At 46.1% G+C, this 19,994-nt stretch overlaps 1 protein-coding gene across 5 annotated transcripts in view; it reads right to left on the minus strand.

Moving 5' to 3' along the window:
• Positions 1-5,817: 5,817 nt before the first annotated feature.
• The window catches only part of ASTN2 (astrotactin 2), a 1,042,634-nt gene continuing 1,028,457 nt past the window's right edge, over positions 5,818-19,994 (minus strand). For all 5 annotated transcript variants that reach the window (XM_086413912.1, XM_086413911.1, XM_086413910.1 and 2 more), the window contains one exon: positions 5,818-6,645. In XM_086413912.1, coding sequence (XP_086270038.1) covers positions 6,408-6,645 — 238 coding nt within the window. In that variant the 3' untranslated portion in view covers positions 5,818-6,407. The remainder of the gene's footprint in view (positions 6,646-19,994) is intronic.

Below are 19,994 nucleotides of genomic sequence, written 5' to 3' on the forward strand. Positions count from 1 at the left end.
TGGAGTGGGGTGCCATTGCCTTCTCTGGCAATGCAGGAGACCCAAGTTCAATTCCTGCGTTAGGAAGATCCCCTGGAAAAGGAAATGGCAACCCACTCCAGTATTCTTGCCTGGAGAATCCCATGGACAGAGGAGCCTGGCAGGCTACTGTCCATGGAGTTGCAAGAGTTGGACACAACTTAGTGACTAAACCAGCACCACATAACCTCTGAGGGGTGTTACTAGTTTCCCTAGTTAGGCAGAGGGGAAAAGCCCGCTATGGTCACTTGTCCAGGGCTCCTAGACTCTTAGCAACCAGTGGCTTGTGTGACCACGAGTGGGACTGGAGTTGTCTCCGGGGCCCTAGAATTGGCTGTAGATCCAAGACCTATGGCCTTGCTGAGATCTTAACCCTCTCTGGTGGTGGTGGTGGTTTAGTCGCTAAGTCATGTCCGACTCTTTCGATCCCATGGACTGCAGCCTGCCTCTCTAGACTGGCCAAACGGAGCCATTCATTCTGCCATTGTCAACCTCAAAGGGAAGGTGTGAAGATTAAAGGGAGAGAGAGGTGAAAAATGTTCTTTATACACGAGTCATCATCCAGCACACTCCCTCATACCTGTGATACATACATCTTTCCCAATGTGGTGGGAGCATACGGAGAATCCAAGGCTCACAGAGGGTGAAGGATTTGCTCAAGGTTAACTGATTAGTTACTCTGCTGCAGAGGAAGGACTAGAATCCAGAGCTCCCCACCTCAGAAGGCAGCAGAGCACAATGGATAAAATTCTGGGGTCAAATGATACCTGGACTCAAACTTTGGTTCCAGCTGCCTGAGACCAGGAAGTTTCTTAAAACCTGTGGGGTTTAATTCCTTCATCTATAAAATGGAGTGATAACTTATATATCATAGAGTTGTTGTAAGAAGTATATGAAATATATATGCAAAGAATCTAGAATATGGTAAGGAATCAATCAATTAAATGATAATGGTGATGAGGATATTGATGATGATGGCGAGAAGAAGGAAGAAGACAAGGTGATGCTGAAGAATTCAGCGCTCTTTTTATAAGGTCAGCACTTAACTCTTACACAAGATCCTATGCCAGCTTTACACAATCCTTTGCGATGGGGCACTGGGAACTCATAATACTTTGTGCACAGTGACACACAGTTCCACGCATGGCTTCCACATAAGCTAAATGATATTCTGGGCTCTCTTTCAATCCAGTGACTATATTTGCATGATACAAATCCTGCCTCATCCATGCACTGTCCATTGAGTCCAAGGGTGTTTATCCATCCACTTCGTGTCCCACATTCTGCCCAGTCAAATACTCAGACACCAGAGGAGAAAGGCAAGATTTGAGTCTCCGGGCCTCTTAGTTATAACAAGTCCTGTTTCGTCCACCTCTCTCCTAGCACTCAGATCCAGCCTTACTTCTGCAATGGCCTAGCTCAGGCGTCCTTGTCTCCCTCCTAAATGACACTAACTACCTGCCCTGTGCTGGCTAGTCCCACTGGCTCTCTCCTTTCTCGCCACTCTCCTGCTTTGCAACCAGAGGTATCTTCGAAAAATGCCTAACCTGCCTATGTCACACCCCTGCTCTCAGTCTAAGGTCTTCCCGCAGCCAGTGTGGTCTGCGCTGCCAACCTCTCCAGACACAGGCTGCCCTCTCAGCCCACACTGCTTGCTCACCATCCTTCAGACAGAGCACACTCTCTCAAAAACATGCCGTCTCTCTGTCCATGATGTCCTTTTTCTACTGTTCTACTTACTGAACTTGATTATCCTTTGACTGTAAAGGCTTTCCTGAGGCAAAGTGAATCTCACCTATCTTTTCTCATGTAAATACGCCATTGTAATAACTTTATTAAAAGCCTTGTTCTCAAGGCTTTATATATATCATCTAATTTAATCTTCCTGATAGTACTCTGAGATGGTGCATTCATCCCATGAAGAAAGTGAGGATTAGAGAAGTTAACCCAAGCCTCTGAATTAGCAAGACCTGTTGAGTTAGTTTTAAACATTTCTCTTAGGGTCTAGCTCTTTGTCACTGTAAACTGCACAGCAATATTTAAACTCAGATTGGCTTGATTCCAAAATGTCTGATTTTATCACTTTGCAGTTAGTGAAGTGCTGGGAGTTTTGTAAGGGCAGAATCTGTGTCCTGTTTGTCTTAGTATCCCAAACCCAGAAAATAGTACTCAAGCATTTGTTGGAAATTAGAGGGATAAGGCAATGGCACCCCTCTCCAGTACTCTTGCCTGGAAAATCCCATGGATGGAGGAGCCTGGTAGGCTGCCGTCTATGGGGTCCCACAGAGTCGGACACAACTGAAGTGTCTTAGCCGCAGCAGACTTAGCAGTAGCAGAGGGATAAGATAAGACGGGGAAGGGGCATTATACCCATTTTCTCTAGGAAGTAGTAAAACAGAACTCACCAGTTGGAAATACTTAGTCTGTCCAGGTTTAGATCTCAGTATCTCAACACCATGACTTTGAAGCAGGTTATCCAACCTGCCTAAACCACATTTTCTTTTAGCTGAAAGAATGGTAACCATACTCGCACATGGCTGTTCTGCACTTGGTTAAATGTGGTAAGTGTGTAAACTCATTGCTAGGAAGAGAACTCCCTGAATGGTAAATACCAGCATATGTCCATGAAGCCTGCCTAGAGAAGACACTTAAAGATTGTACAGAGGATGGGAGTCATGTATAGGCGTTTTCTTGTGCACCCCTACCACACACCTCTGTGTGTTCACGACTTCTCTATTTAGTGGTGGAAACCATATGGAAAGTCATCAGTGCCAGTACAGTGGGACCTGAGCTTCCCTGGCATTTTCTGTGGCAGCACATGAATCCATCTGGCTGTGCAGAGCCAGGGCACTGGATCCAGAAGCATCATTGGTACCTCAAGAATTTTTCTTTTCTCCGGAGAACATCTTAACAAATATTGGTTTAATCTGCTTGCCTGCAATGGCAAGCCACCCCACCCCCCAACACACCTGTCTCACCAGGCTTCTCAGTCTCACTTCTGAGGGCCTTGTGGTGACTGGGAATGGCAAGAGGCTCCAGAGAGCCGGGAAAAGGAGGCTGAAAGCAGGAGGGGCATGGACGGGAGAAAGAGCTGGGGACAGCCTGGTGGTGGATGTTCTCAGGGGCCAGCCGCCGTTGGCAGACTGGGCAGCTACCCAGAAGCCACAGCCATCTGTGAGAGCCTCAGAGAGAAGCACAGGCTTCTTGGGGCTCTTGCTATTGGGTTGTGTGTGTGTGCAGTCACTGCTCAGCTGTGTCTGACTCTTCATGACTCCATGGACTGTAGCCTTCCAGGCTCTTCTGTCCATGAGATTTCCTAAGCAAGAATACTGGAGCAGCTTGACATTTTCTCCTCCAGGGGATCTTCCCAACCTGGGGATTGAACCTGCATCTCCTGTACTGGCAGGCAGATTCTTTACCACTGGGCCACCTGGGAAGGGAGAAAGACCCTACCATATATTGTGCTGGGTGCATTACAACTGCTATCATACCCAAACCTCATAACAGCCCCATGAGAACAGACTGACATGCACCCCATTTGGCTGATGGGGACACTGACATCAAATCACTCATCCAAGGGCAATAGCTGGTGAATGGTGGCAGATTCAGATTCAAACAATTGGGCTCGGATCACAGCCCCAGAACACTGGGGAGCTTAACTTTATGCAACTGTTGAGCTAACCCTTTCCTCAGATTGTGTCAGGACAATGGAAACTACAGCAATGGGGGAAGGCCTGGGACCTAGGGTTCAGGAAAGCATTACTGAAGGTGATACAGGAAAGTATCGTTAAACACGATAGCAATTTTGAATAGAGCCTGGAAATGCTACAGAGTGAATGTTTGTGTTCTAATCTCCACTATGCTGGTGATTAAAGGTGGGACCTTTAAGAGATGATTAGGTCATGAGGGTGGTGCCCTCACAAATGGGATGTGTGCTCTTTTGAGAGACCCCAGAGACATCCCTCTCCCCTTCTGCTGCATGAGGACACCTCAAGAAGACGGCTGCCTACGAACTCACCAGCTCTCACCAGACACCAAATCTGCTGATGCCTTGACCTTGGATTTTCCAGCTTTCAGAACTATGAAAAACAAGTTTGTATTCTTTATAAGTCACCTAGTCTATGGTGCTCTGTTATACCATAACTAAGACAGGTAAGTACTCAGTGAATCATAACTATTCCTTTTCTTTTCATCCTCCTTTTAAGATGTTTGTTCTTCTCTGAATATACTATCCTTGGAAGGAAAAGAGTCATCTCCTTAGTGGGAATGTATCCATCTAAATTCCACCTATGTGCCCTAAGTCACTTCAGTCATGTCTGACTCTTTGTGACCCCATGGACTGTAGCCCGCCAGGCTCCTCCATCCATGGGGTTCTCCAAGCAAGAATACCGGAGTGGGTTGCCATGCCGTCCTCCAAGGGACCTTCCTAACCTAGGAATGGAACCTGTACCTCTTATGTCTCCTGCTTTGACTGGAAAGTTCTCTACCAGTAGCACCACCTGGAAAGCCCTAAATCCCATCTATATACTTGCAGAAATGTAAATCCAATAATAGTAAAACTTCTTAAAAGAGCACCTTTGAGCTTAGATTGTTGGAGGTTGAGCAGATCTTTAGGCACCAGGGTCGTCTGGAAGAATCTCCTTCTGCTCTGTTTCCCCGTGTGGATTATTGGGATCATAGAGGGAAAAACAATTCAGCAGGTAGGTTTTTTGGGGGTTGGGAGAGATTATGGATGTCATCAGCACTCATCAAAATTAAGAAGGAAGCTAATTTTCAACTGCTTTTACTTTACTGATCTTCAGTATTTTCCCCTCTGAATTTCTGGTGTATTCCTCACTCTTTAACAGGTATCATGTCTGCATTATGAAATAACTGACCTGCATCCCATTTCTTCCAGCAAGCCAGCATCTCTGAGCTACTGCCAGGAGCTTAAGGACGTATAAAGCCTCTTTGTACTCATTACCCTCCCTGGGATGTAACACAACGGAAGTAGACAATTGCCACTTAAAAGGAGACTTAATGGTGGAGGGTTTCCCCCATTACCTCAAGATCCAATCTGCTATCACTTCTGGAGAATGACAGTAGTCACTCTCTGCAACGCCTTTTCCAGTCCGACCTCCATGCTGACGCTGGAATGGTTTTTCTTCAAGAGCGTGCTGACTCCTCCGCTAATGTTGTGCAATGGTTCTCAGTTACTTGAAACATAGTCAGACTTTCTCTCCATGGCTTCCAATGCTCTGTCCAGCTCCCAGCCTTACCTCTCGCTTCTTCCTGTTTTGATCTCTATTCCCAACGAGAGTGCTTTCAGCCTTTGAGTGGCTTTGCTGTTGTCCAGTCGCTCAGTTGTGTCCTGCTCTTTGGACCTCAGCACGCCAGGCTTCCCTGTCCTTCACCATCTCCCAGAGTTTGCTAAAACTCATGTCCATTGACTGACTTACCTTTCCTCTTATCTCTAGGCTTTTGTTCATGGTGTCCCACCTGCCTGGAGCTAATCCCCACCCCTTCCCCATCTTTCGGGTATTGGCATCACTTTTTCAAGAAAGCATTTTGGAACCCCTTTCGTTTGTCTCATGACCCAGCAAGTAGTTCAAAGAGCCTCCATCCCTCCCTTACCACAGCCCAAAGTAACCGGCTGCTTCTCTATAATTTCTGATGCACTGTATGCTCCCTGATTACAGGGAGAATTTGTTCTTTAGCTGATTGCCCAGTGCCTGGTATATAGTAGAGAATCAATAAATACCTGTTGAGTGAATAAACAGAGGTCCCCTGTTAGTAAGAAACACGACCCAAGCAGAGAGAGAGAGAGACAATAGGAATTTTTAATGCATGGGAAGTCCTGCAGGGACTCTGGGCAGACCCACGGGGAGCAGGAAGAGGCAGGGGTCCTGCCAACCCAAACATGTCTGGAAAATGAACGTCCTAAAGACCCAAGCTTCCTCACTGCCAATGATCCTCGGGGCCTCCTTCCTGATGTGAAGGGGGTCCAACTAGCTCTCCACAGGGCTCCTCCTGGGGTCCACGGCAGGAAGGAAGCCAGGGGGTGGATGGCAGGAGGAAGGAAGTAGAGGAAAGGCCTCTGGGTCTCCAACTGAAAGCTCCTGCCTCGGGACTGACCGCCATCCGTAAGAAAAAGTTTAAAAAGGAGAGACTTTGATAGAGTCAAATAATACCTTAGAAAAAATAAAAGCTGGGGACAAATGAAGAAATCCAGTGGTGACAAAGTTCTCCGTTGGCTATCCACAAGAGAGTCTGCTTTGGCCTTGCTGGCAAGCCTCCTCCGCCAAGCCCATCCTCAGGGTCCTCCACCCCCTGCCAGGCCCCGGATCCACGGGAGCACCGCTCGCCCTCCCCCGGAGAGTCCCTGTGCTCACGGAGGGCGGCGCCCGCCCTCACCGGCCCTTGGACTCCCCGTACGTGTTCCGGGCCATGGACACCATCTTCTCCTCGCACGTGACTTTGGTGTCCTTGAGGATGCTGTACCACACCATACCCGCAGGCCGGACCTCCTCGCTGCGGCAGAAGAGGTAGGGTACGGTGTCCACACGGCTCTGGATGTAGGCGCTTCGCAGGAGGCTGGAACAGTGGCTGCTCACCCTCTCCAGTCGCCGGAGGATCAGGTGGGCCTTCCTGGAAGACAGGAGGGGACGGTGATGAAGCTGGAGGAGCCCAGGTCAAAGGATTAGGACTTCGAGGTGGTCAGTAAAGGTCAATGGATGGATGAGGGCTTCTTGTCCCAACAGTTTTCTAACTGTAAGTGTGATATTGTGAACACTTGTTCAAAAATCACTTTGGAATTTGTCCTCAATTGTGCCATGTGCAAAAAGTGAAAGAGAGGACAATTTCATGGATACCAAGAGAGGAGGGGGGGTAGGATGGATTGAGAGATAGGGATTGACATATATATATTATGGGCTTCCCTGGTGGCTCAGCTGGTAAAGAATCTGCCTGCAATGCGGGAGACCTGGGTTCAATCCCAAGGGGTTGGGAAGATCCCTTGGAGAAAGGAATAGCTACCCACTCCAGTATTCTGGCCTGGAGAATTCCATGGACTGTATAGTCCATGGGGTCACAAAGAGTTGGACACAACTGAGTGACTTTCACTTCCACTTTTGTGAATAAAATAGATAACTTATGAGAACCTACTGTATAGCATAGGGAATACTACTCAATGCTCTGCGGTGAACTAAATGGGGAGGAAATCCAAGAAATAGGGGATATATGCTTATATGTGTGGTTGATATGCTCATATCATTTTGCTGTATAGCAGAAACTAATGCAACATTGTAAAGCAACTATAATAAAAAATAATAATAATAAAATAGAGAGAGGTGTAAGTTTTGACCTAACATATTCACTTCTACAATATAAAACATAATTTGTAGTTTTATTAAATTTGAAATGAGAAAAAAAAAACTTATAAGCCTTAGAACTCTGGCCAAGTAATAATTATTATAATGATGATAAATGACAAAAAGAATAATAACTAAAATAAATTAACACCACATGCTAGATGCTGGGTAAGCAATGTATATACACTTTAAAATCTGTATTTAACCTTTACGACAACCCTGAAAATACTTTCCCCTTAGATTTAATGAGTATGGAACCCAAGTTCCAGAGAGATGACACCACTTAACCGAGCTCAAACATAAAGGTAACCACTGAAGTGGTCACCCACTAGGTCTGAACAGTCACCATGTCCCTCTCTGTCTGCTGTCTTACTGCTCTTCCCTCATACTCTTTTCTCACAGTCAGAAAAAAAAAAAAAAAAAGCTTACCTTCTGGGCTTTTACTTCATGAAAGCCTTTATATCTGTATCCCCAAATCAGACATCTCTCATTCTCCTTGTCTCTAAACAGTGATGGTAGCCTTACCTTCAGAAACTGGTTGTGAGATTAACTAAGAGAGATGCCCAAAGGCTGGCCTCGAGTACCCTTTGCTCTCAGCAAAGGGTAGCTTTTATTCCAGAGAACTGTTGTGATGATGTCTCAGGATCAAGGTCACACCGCACACTAGTCCTAGCAAGAATCGCCTTGGACTATGGTGATCATCATTAGGAATTTATCTAGAGCTCTTTATGCATCACCAAAGAGAGGCTCCTCAAGGAGATCTGATGGCTGCAGAGAAAATGAAGGCAAGTGTCTCTGAGATCACCCAGCCCAAGGTTTCTCAGCAGGACACTGTCGACATGTGGGCTGGGTCATCCTTTGCTGGAGGGGCAGTCATGCGGCATCCCTACACCTCCGCCTGCAAGATACCTGCTCCCACAGTCCAAGGCATAACAAGAAAACAGTGTCCAGACATTACCAAATATCCTCTGCCGAGCAAAATCACTCCATTTGAGGGCTTCCCTGGTGCTCTAGTGGTTAGGAATCCACCTTGCCATGTAGGGGGACGCGGTTTTGGTCCCTGGTCCTGGAAGATCCCACATGCCACGGGGCAACTAAGCCTGCCCACCGCAACGCTGAAGCCCGCGTGCCCTACCACCTGAGCTCCACAACGAGAGAACCCATGGCAGCAAGAAGCCCCAGCCCCGCAGCTAGAGAGTAGCTCCCACTCACCACAACTAGAGAAAGCCCATGTGCAATGATGACCTAGCACAGCAAAAATAAGTCAAAATTAAAAAAAAAAAAATCACCCCATTTGAGAACCAACAACATGGTCTCATGAAAGTTGTGGAAACGGAGGCTTCGAGAGGGTCACACCAGAAGTCAGCTTTGCCGTCCGGGTGTCTGTCTCCACATGGGATCCACTTTCTGCTACATCTCCGCATCCTCAAGATGCCTGGAGATCCTGAGGGGCCACAGGCAAGGCCCTCTCCTGCTGTCCTCTGCATGCCCCTTGGAGACCCCCAGGAGGGAGGCATTTTACGACAGCAGACCCCACAAATGCGAGACTGTGTCAGGCACCTGCGTGGCGGCTGGAAAAGGGCCGGGCTTATGTGTGTAGGTCTTGTGGGCATGATTTATGAGGTGCCTTTCAAAAAGTCCTCTTTGTATAGCTCACCACTTGGGTGGAATATTTCCTGAGGTGCCAAGAATTCATAGCTTCATAATCACACTCGCCCCACAGGGCTCTCTCGCCTCTGGCAGGCGCCTCCCCGGGGTGGGGAGGGGAACCAGAGGGGCTTACTCCCAGCCCTCCTCATTTCAGCTCTTGCTCTGCTCCTTAGCAGCTCTGTGTCCTGGGGAACTTGAACATCTCCAAACCTGCTTCTTCCTTTGACGAGCGGGTTGGGGATGAAGTTAAAGGAGACAGAGTCATTGCTTGTACCTTTGCTGAGCATTAGTTGCACAGCAGAGTTCCCAATTCAGTAGGAAAGATACACAAGTGGAAAACTGCAAGGCAGGTGGCAAGAGCAACAATAAAATGAAATGTGGGAGCTGTGGGGAACAGAGGACAGTATCGTGTGGGATTGGGAAATCCAGAAAGACTTCCTGGAAAGGGGGGAACTTGTGCTGAGTCTCCATGATGAGTAGGGTTTGGACAAAGAAGAGGGAAAAGGCATAACAGGAAGCCTAGGGAAAGTCACAGACAGAAGGGGTTTAGAGGTGGCAGATGGTGTGCAAGTGGGCTCACAGTGGGAAACTGGAGAAGTGGCAGGAGCCAGGCCACTGGAGCTTAGAAGCTGGGGCGTGGGTTGTATAGAGTAATGGTGACTGCTGAGGTTCGAATCTTGCCCCAGACACTTACTAGCTCTGTGATATTGAGGACATTGTTTCACAAACTGTGCCTCAGTTTTCTTACCCACAAATGGGAATAATGACTAGGTCTACTACAACGTAGGTAGTAGTGAAAGTTACTCAGTCCGACTCTTGCAAACCCATGGACTGTATGTAGCCTGCCAGGCTCCTCTGTCCATGGGATTCTCCAGGCAAGAATATACTGGAGTGGGTTGCCACTTCCTCCTCCAGGGGATCTTCCCAACCCAATCTAACCCAAGTCTCCTGCATTGCAGGCAGGTTCTTTACCAACTGAGCTATGAGAGAAGTCTACCACAAAGGTTGTTTTAAAAATGAAAGAAGAAATCAATGAATTTATAATCAGCCCTCCATAGGGGTAAGTGGGGACTTACTGAAGACTTCCAAGCAACAGTTTTCAGAGACAAAATGCTTAAAAACATTTCTGGCTGTGTTGAGGAGGATCGAACTGGGGGAGGGTAAGACCAGCAGAAAGGAACCAGGAAGAGACACATCCAAGTGTTGCTCATTTCTTGCCATTGTACTTAGGGATGCAGGCCTGCTTCTTTGCCTACTTTTAAAAAGCTACTTCTTCTGTTTCCTTGTTCATAAAATGGGGATCACATTTGTCCACATTATAGAGTTGAAGCAATAATTAAATAAGTTAATATGTGCAAAACTCTTAGTAGAAAGCATCATTAGCGCCGCCACCGCCGCCACCACCATGATTTGTATACTGATTTAAGCTTTGAGCACTTCTATAAGCCATTGCCAGGAGACAGATAGAAATAGTAACAGCTTCTAATGCAGAAGCAGAGTTCCAGGTTTGAGGATATGCTCGGAGCTATGGGAATATATCGGAGAAGGCGATGGCACCCTACTCTAGTACTCTTGCCTGGAAAATCCCATGGATGGAGGAGCCTGGTAGGCTGCAGTCCATGGGGTCGAGAAGAGTCGGACACGACTAAGCAACTTCACTTTCACTTTTCACTTTCATGTATTGGAGAAGGAAATGGCAACCCACTCCAGTGTTCTTGCCTGGAGAATCCCAGGGACAGGAGAGTCTGGTGGGCTGCCGTCTATGGGGTCGCACAGAGTCGGACACGACTGAAGCGACTTAGCAGCAGCAGCATGGGAATATATAAAGTGGACATTCAATTATTAATTTGGGGACTCAGTCAAATCTTCCCAGGGGGCATAACATCTGAGCTAGTTGTTCAAAGGTGACACAGGTAGATGGGAAGGCAGAGGAAGTTGCTCACTGGTTTAAAGAGAGCATAAACCATCAGTTTTTTTGAAATGGTTAGTGCAAAGAATGGGTGGGAGACGAGTCAGTTTGGTAGAGATCAGACCATCCAGACTCTTTTGAGCCATGGTAAAGTATTCTATTTTGAGGGCAATGGAGAGTCATTGTCTGATCTGCATGTGTGCACGCATGCTCAGTCATGTCCGACTCTTTGAGACCTCAGTGATTGCAGTCCACCAGGCTCCTCTGTCCATGAGATTCTCCAGGCAAGAATACTGGAGTGGGTTACCATTGCCTCCTCCAGGGGACCTTACTGATCCAGGGATTGAACCCACGTCTCCTGTGTCTCCTGCATTGGCAGGTGGATTCTTTACCACTGAGCCACCCGTGAAGCCCCTATTGTCTGATCTAGACAGCCACATAAGTCACAAATACAAAATGAGATTGGGGAGACAAGTCCTCTAAGATGTCCAAATGCTTTGTCTCCAAGGGCCCAGCCACTTCCATAGAGATAATCTTGGAACTCAACTGGACAAGCCTTTGTATAAAGACTGAAATGAGAGAACAATTTTCCTAAAGGACCACCTTAAGTGAGTAACAAAAGCAAAACTAGAATCGGGGCTCTGAGTGTCTAGAGCTGAGATGAGATTTGGTTTTGAAGTCCCAGATTCAAATCCTAGTTCTATCACTTAGCTACATGGATCATGAGCAAGCTCTTCAATGCTACTAACTCCCAGTTACTGCATCAGTAAAATGAGAACAACAGTGTTTCTGGAGGATGAGAGGACCTGGGTGATTTGCTTAGTTCTCAGTAATGTTAGCCAAGATATTCTGCAGTGGAAAGGACATAGGCTCCAGAGTATGTTAGGGCAAGCCATTTCTTCTCTATGAGCCTCAGTTTCCTCATTTGTAAACTGGGGATAGAGATGCTTATTTTGTAGGACTGCCATAAGCGTCCAACAAGGAATTTTCACATAACAGGAACTAAACCAATGTTAGTTTGCTTAACTGTCTCCTGCTCTTTCTCCACTATACACGATGCTTCATTGAGATGTGCAATGAGACAAAGGCAAGAGAATTCAGAAGGTGAAGCCATGAAGAGAAGGGTTGGAGGTGTTCAGAGGCTGGAGCGGGGTGCCGGGTGAGAGACCGAAGGTGAGATTGCTGGGTAATACATTGCAGGCAGTGGAGATTCATAAATCAAAGGCTAGGCATGCCCCCACGCTTTGCCTGGAGGGGGAAAGCACAGGTCAGAGTGACCACTTTTCTCAAACACCGGAAATGAAATCCTCCTCCTTGGATACAGGATGCGGGCCCAGCAGGATGGGAAGCCAGAGGGGAAGGAGGGACAGCGCACGTTAACCTGTCACTGTACCCGCAGCGAGACTGAGACAGGGATGGCTTGCGAAGGAGTCAGCGGCTGCGCTTGGACGCCGCTTCTCCGGGAACTGCAGGACCTTAAGTGACTACTCTTCCCAGCACCATTACCCACTTCGCTGTTGACACAGTTATTGGACAGAATCTAATTCTAAGGGAGCCATGGGATGGGGCAAAAGAGGAGAGACAGCAAGGGAACATTTCCGTTGGCCTCTCTCCCTAATCTCTGTCTCCTTGAGCTAAGCTTAAGTCTCTGTGTTAGCTGACCTCAAGCTTGATGAGAGTCAGTGGCACGGCACGGCTGCAAACAAACTGGAACACCACCTCTGGAAGCAGAGAGGGCAGATGCAGGGAAATAAGGTCTTCCATTTGAGCTGGGCCTGTCAGGCCACAGCTGGAGAACCCCACTCGCTTCTGGTAAGAGTGACACATGCAAACTGCAGATCATGATGCGGAAGGTTGTCTCGAAAGCAAGTCTCCTGCAGAAGTGCCTCAAGTAGGAATCAGGTGTGTCCCTGAAGGGGGGCGGGCATTTAGGAAAATAGTTATGATGTTCTAGTAAATGAAAATAAGAGGGGAGAACCCTGAGGATCAGGGATGACAATGACGGCAGGCGACCGAGGACCCGCCAGGTGCCAGAAACCTAGGTAACATGATCTTCAGTGACACAGGAGCATCACATGGGCCTAAGGAAGTCACTGGGCAACTGGGCCAAGTGTTTATACATATTTGTTTACAATAAAAAAGTAAGAAATCTAGTTGGTCTTTATTTAACAGAGGGATAAATTAATGTGCGATAAATTCATATAATGAAGGAACCTTTAAAAAGCCAACATATGTGCATATGCATCTGTAAGAAAAGACTTGTGCTATTAAGTGTAAATAGGCAGAAAACAGAGCAAAACGAATGTATTTGATCAACATAGCAGAGTGGACAGAAGTGGAACTATGCGGTCTACAGATGTCAACATATCCTTAAGTCTGAACCAGTTTCCTTACTCATGAGCAGATCCGTGTCACATCCATATCGATCTCTGGAGAAATATGTGCACATTGTTACCAACTTTATCTCTGGGTAGAGACTAGGAGTCCAGGGAACAACATTTTAGTTTGCAATTTTATATATATATACACCTGTCTCATTTACACATTACAGAATGAACAAGAATTACTTTTAGGACAAAGTACAATAAAAGGCATTTCCATTTTGAAAACATGCATACATACACACATTTTTAAGCTGGTATGATGAATGTGTGCAATGAAGCCACGGTTTTATGGCTTCCCAGTGGTTCACTGGAGTTACTTTCAGAATATCCACATCCAGTTTAGCCTCAGACCACCCCCATTAAACAGAAAATCAGAAGCTCGGGTACTGCCGTGTAAATATATTTCCTCAACACCAGGTTTGAAATACGATTTGTAAGGTGACTAGCAAAAATATTTACATTTGGCTTTGTGTCCTTCTTGTTCTCTCATAAGAAACCATGAGGTCTTCCAAGAACTCATTTCTAAACTGATGGTAAGAATGACTAAATCTCAACAAACCCCAAAGTATTTCAGTTTGGAACAGATGGAAATTTCAACAACCTCAGATATGCAGATGATACCACCCTAATGGCAGAAAGAGAAGAGGAAGTAAAGAGCCTCTTGATGCAGGTGAAAGAAGAGAGTGAAAAAGCTGGCTTAAAATCCAGCACTCATAAAACTAAGATCATGGCCTCTGGTCCCATTACTTCATGGGAAATAGATGGGGAAAAAATGGAAACAGTGGCATATTTTCTTTTCTTGGGCTCCAAAATCACTGCACACAGTGACTGTAGCCATGAAATTCAGACACTTGCTCTTTGGAAGAAAAGCTATGACAAAGCATATTAAAAAGCAGAGACATCACTTTGCCAGCAAAGGTCCATATAGTCAAAGCTATGGTTTTTCCATATGGATGTGAGAGTTGGACCATAAAGAAGACTGATCGCCGAAGAATTGTTGCCTTCGAACTGTGGTGCTGGAGAAGATGCTTGTGAGTCCCTTGCACAGAAAGGAGACCAAACCAGTCAATCTTAAAGAAAATCAACCCTGAATATTCATTGAAAGGACTGATGCTGAAGCTGAAGCTCCAATACTTTGGCCACCTGATGCGAAGAGCCAACACATTAGAAAAGACCCTGATGCTGGGAAAGATTGAGGGCAGGAGGAGAAGAGGACGACAGAGGATGAGATGGTTGGACGGCATTACTGACTCAATGGACATGAGTTTGAGCAAACTCTGGGAGATGGTGAAGGTCCAGAAAGACTGGTGTGCGGCAGTCCATGGGGTCACAAGGAATCAGACACAATTTAGCAACTGAAGAAGATAATTATATACATGCTATATTATTAGTGGGGGATGTTCTGTGGGACATTTGTTCAGACTCATAGCGTGTCTTGCCCGTCTAAGACACTGTCAATTTTAAGACATGCTATTGATTTAATAACAGCCTTTCAAGAAATGAAGAAAGAATGCAACATAATGTGCACATCGATTGTGCACAGTCGATCTTGATTTCTGAAATGTCAAAATATGCAGGAAAAAAAAAATGAAAATGCGTCTGCAATGATAGGAGTATGGTTCTAGGAGCCTAAGGTTGCTCTTGTTTCCAACATCCTAGAAATTCCAAAACAGTGAATCCAAGATATCCAAGGAGAGAGCTCACATCATCTTGGACGGAAGAATGTGCACTGACATCCCAGGCTTGGGTATTTTCACAAAGAACAAAGCAGTGACAATTCATAACAGGCTCTAATCCTTTTCAGGTGGGAAATCCTTCTTGTCTGGTTATGTTTAGAAACAGCCTAGAGTGAATCAAGCCTGGAATGATTTCTGTTATCTATTAGCCATGTCCGCCATGGAAACAACAGGGGCTGATAACAGAAATACAGCGTCTCTACCATAAATGAGATGAAAAGACAACCCTCAGAATGGAAGAAAATAGTAGCAAATGAAGCAAGTGACAACAGACTAATCTCCGAAATACACAAGCAGCTCGTGCAGCTCAACGTCAGAAAAACAAACCGCCCACTCAAAAAACGGGTACAAGACCTAAGCAGGCAGTTCTTTGAAGAAGACATACAGATGGCCAATTAACACATGAGAAGAGCTCAGCATCATTCATGATTAGAAAGATGCAAATCAAACCTACAATCAGAATGGCCATCCTCAAAAAATCTACAAACAATAAACGCGGAAGAAGATGTGGAGAAAAGGGAAACCTTTGGCATAGTTGGTGGGAATGTAAACTGATATAGCCACTCTGGAGAGCAGTATGGAGATTTCTTTAAAAACTGGGAATAAAACTACCATATGACCCGGCAATCCCACTACTGGGCATATACCCTGAGGAAACCATAATTCAAAAAGACACCTGTGTACTCCACTGTTCATTGCAGCACTCGTTACCCCAGCCAGGCCATGGGAGGCAATTTAGATGTCCATTGACAGATGAGTGGATAAAGAAGCTGTGGTACATAGATACAATGGAATGTTACTCAGCCATAAAAAGGAATGAACTTGTGTCAATTCTAGTGAGGTGGACAAACCCAGAGCCTAGTATGCAGAGTGAAGTCCATCAGAAAGAGAAAAACAAATATCATATATTAACACATAAAGATGGAGTCTGGAAAAATGATACTGATGAAAGTATTTGCAGGGCAGGAATAGAGACACAGACACAGAGAAGAGACTTGTGGACACAGCAGAGGAAGCAGAGGGTGGGACAAATTCAGAGCAGCAGTAAAGAACATACATTCAGTTCAGTTCAGTCGCTCAGTCGTGTCCGAATCTTTGCGACCCCATGAATCACAGCACACCAGGCCTCCCGTCCATCATCAACTCCCGGAGTTCACTCAGACTCACGGCCATCGAGTCAGTGATGCCATCCAGCCATCTCATCCTCTGTCGTCCCCTTCTCCTCCTGCCCCCAATCCCTCCCAGCATCAGAGTCTTTTCCAATGAGTCAACTCTTCACATGAGGTGGCCAAAGTACTGGAGTTTCAGCTTTAGCATCATTCCTTCCAAAGCAATCCCAGGGCTGATCTCCTTCAGAATGGACTGGTTGGATCTCCTTGCAGTCCAAGGGACTCTCAAGAGTCTTCTCCAACACCACAGTTCAAAAGCATCAATTCTTCGGCGATCAGCCTTCTTCACAGTCCAACTCTCACATCCATACATGACCACAGGAAAAACCATAGCCTTGACTAGACGGACCTTTGTTGGCAAAGTAATGTCTCTGGTTTTCAATATGCTATCTAGGTTGGTCATAACTTTCCTTCCAAGGAGTAAGTGTCTTTTAGTTTCATGGCTGCAGTCACCATCGGCAGTGATTACCATATGCAAAATAACTGGTGAGAAGTTGCTGTATAACAGGGAACTCAACCTAGGGCTCTGTGACAACCCAGAAAGGTGGGGTAGGAGGGGTTCAAGAAGGTGGGGACATATGTATACTCATGATTGAGTCACGTGGCAGAAATTTCTGTATGGCAGAAATCAATACAACGTTGTAAAGCAATTATCTGCTAGTTAAAAAAATATGTATACGTATATAACTGAGTTTAAAAAAAAAGAAAATAAAGATATTTTGAAAAATGTAGCAAATATTTTCAAATTAATTAATGTAAAAGTGATTTGTAAAATGTAAATAAAGCATTATATGATATAAAGAAAAACAGAAATATGTAGACATACATTTACTCTAGACAGATCAATTTCACTGAAACAGAATCTCTTCAAGTGCTGACTCTCTTCTCTCTCTCCATCAGACATACCTGAGAGGATTGAGAAGCTCAGGAGTGGTCAAGGGTATTTGATTGGAGCAAATTCTGACCCCTGACCACCTATAAGCAAAGTTTTTCAGGTCTCCCAATAGGAACCGTATGGCTGGGACAGCTGGGTGTCAGCAGGTCTTCTCTGAGCGTTGTTTGCAGGAACCTGTGGTTGCCATGGGAACCAAGCTCCAGAGGACATTGACCTGATGGATTTAGGCAGCAGTAAGAGTCACCCTTTTGTCACCAAATTTTATAGGGGTACCCAACCAAAGATCCAAGGAGAAGCAGAGAACATTTGGGGGCTTGGTGGTTAGAGGCCAACAAAATCCTAACAGAGTTCATCTCATGATACTAGGGTGCTCCTGGAAAAACTCTTACTGTCCTAGCCATCCTGGGTTCCTGAAGAACATGCCATGCTGGGCTAGAGGTGAAAGGACACTTTTGGTGTGTCTCTTCTCTGGTTTCTATGACCTTCAGGCTGCCTGGTTCCCTCTCTGCAGCTGGAAGGGACCTTGGAGTCCAGCCCTTTTGTGTTGTAAATGAGGCCCAGAGGGGAGAGGCAACTTGTCCAAGGTTACACAGCAAGCTGGTGATGAAGCTAGAACAGAAACCCAAGGCAGGGTCTTGCCCTTTCTCCTTCACACCTGGATGTTCTGCAGACTTGCTAACATTTGAGAGGCTGGTACATCTACCCACAAGGATCCTCTCTTTAAAACACTGACCCAGCTTTTGGAAGAAAAATGACTCATGAATAGGGCTCATAAAGAGCCATTATGATATGACTTCAGCTGCCGTCTTCGGCCTTCCCTTCTCCTCCTCACCCTGAACTCTCCACTCCCCTGAGATTTGTCCTTCCTGACTGAAGTATATTCTCTTACCCTGCCCTCTCTCACTCCTGGGGCTTCCCTGATGCCTCCGTGGTAAAGAATCTGCCTGCAATGCAGGAGACGCAGGAGATGAGGGCTCGATCCCTGGGTCAGGAAGATCCCCTGGAGGAGGAGAAGGAAACCCACTCCAGTATTATTGCCTAGAGAATTCCCTGGACAGAGAAGTCTGGTGAAATACAGTCCATAGGGTCACAAAGAGTCGGATACAACTGAGTACACACACACACACGTGCACACACACACACACCCTTGCACTGGTTGTTCCTTCTAACGAGAGCACGCCTCCCCTCCCACCTTTAGGATTCCTGCTTATTCTGGACTTGTGAGCAGACACTCACTGTCCTCTCCAGGAACTCTTCCTCGAGCTCCAGGATTAGCTGCACCAACAGCTGCACCTAGACCCTTGTCACTCAAAGCAGGGCTTTTAGACCAGTAACACTGCTGCTGCTAAGCCGCTTCAGGCGTGTCCGACTCTGTGCGACCCCACAGACGGCAGCCCACCAGGCTCCCCGTCCCTGGGATTCTCCAGGCAAGAACACTGGAGTGGGTTGCCATTTCCTTCTCCAATGCATGAAAGTGAAAAGTGAAAGTGAAGTCGCTCAGTCGTGTCCGACTCCTAGCGACCCCACAGACGGCAGCCCACCAGGCTCCTCCGTCCCTGGGATTCTCCAGGCAAGAACACTGGAGTGGGTTGCCATGTATCACCTAAGAACTTGTCAGAAATGCAGATGCTCAAGCCCATTCCAGGACACGGAGTTGATCTAAATTGTAACCAGACCTCCAAGTAATTCTCCTGCACACGAAAGTCTGACAGACATTGCTCTAAAATGCGCTGCCCACCCCCTTTATCACATGCTTCTTGTGACGTATTTCAGTCTTTTTCTCACTAGATGCAAAGCCTGTCAAAGATAGGAGCTGTCTTCTTCTGGCCCAAGGTCTGGCACATAGCAAGTGCAATAAAAGAATCAATGACTCTATAAATTAATAAGTGAGGGTCTCTTCAAGTCTCTCAATATTGGCAAGGGCAATGCATTTCTTGATAATGTTATTTCTAAGCCAGAAAAATTTAGATTTTATAGAGTTCAGTTGTTTCCAATTGTGGTCCTTGATAGCTCAGGTAGACCTCATGGATCCTTGGGATTGGAGCGGGGAAGCTGAAGAGGAGACCCAGCAAGGGGGCTCCAGGTCACGGCCTCTAACTCCTACCAGAACAGCTCTGTAGTCATCTGGCTTACACATCCACTCATCCCATTATCCGATTATTCAATAAGTCATGGTTTATCACCTGAGTGGATAGGACATTAAGTATAAACTATAAATTGACATTGTGGTGGGGATAATATCTTAGAGATAAGATATTACACATAAGTAAGCCCATAAGTGGACTTCCTTGGTGGCTCAGTAGGTAAAGAATCTACCTGCCAGTGCAGGGACACAGAAGACATGGGTTCTATCCCCAGGTTGGGAAGACCCCGTGGAGAAGGAAATGGCAACCCACTTCAGTATTCTTGCCTGAGAAACCCCATGGATAGAGGAACTTGGCAGGCCATAGTCCACAGGGTCACAAGAGTCAGACATAACTAAGTGACTAAACCACCACCACCATGAAATAGATAAGCAATATAAGATACTAAACTAGTAGCTACAACACATAAAATTAAAACCTGAGGGTGTGATAGAGTAGAAATTTTAGAAGTTTCCCTGAGGAGTTGGCATTCTAGCTAAGAGCTGGGGCTCTTTGTAAGCTTTATTTAGAAAACAGGTTTTTCACTGCTTAAAAAAAAAAAAGAAAAGAGAGAAAGTCTCTTCATCTTTATAGATGAAGAGACTCAGGCCCAGAGAGACCAAGGCTGCCTGGTGAGTTTATCAGCAGTGCCAGGATGGATCAGGATGCAGCTGTCTTGATTCCCGCTCGTGCAAGCGTGGGGCATCAGGGAAACCTCACATTCCCTCCAGAGACTAGAAAGACCTAAGAAGGAGGAAGCT

This window comes from Bos grunniens, chromosome 8, assembly GCF_055505025.1.
Source record: "Bos grunniens cultivar Pamir isolate PY7600 chromosome 8, Bosgru_T2T1.0, whole genome shotgun sequence".
In the NCBI taxonomy this organism is placed as follows: domain Eukaryota; kingdom Metazoa; phylum Chordata; class Mammalia; order Artiodactyla; family Bovidae; genus Bos; species Bos grunniens.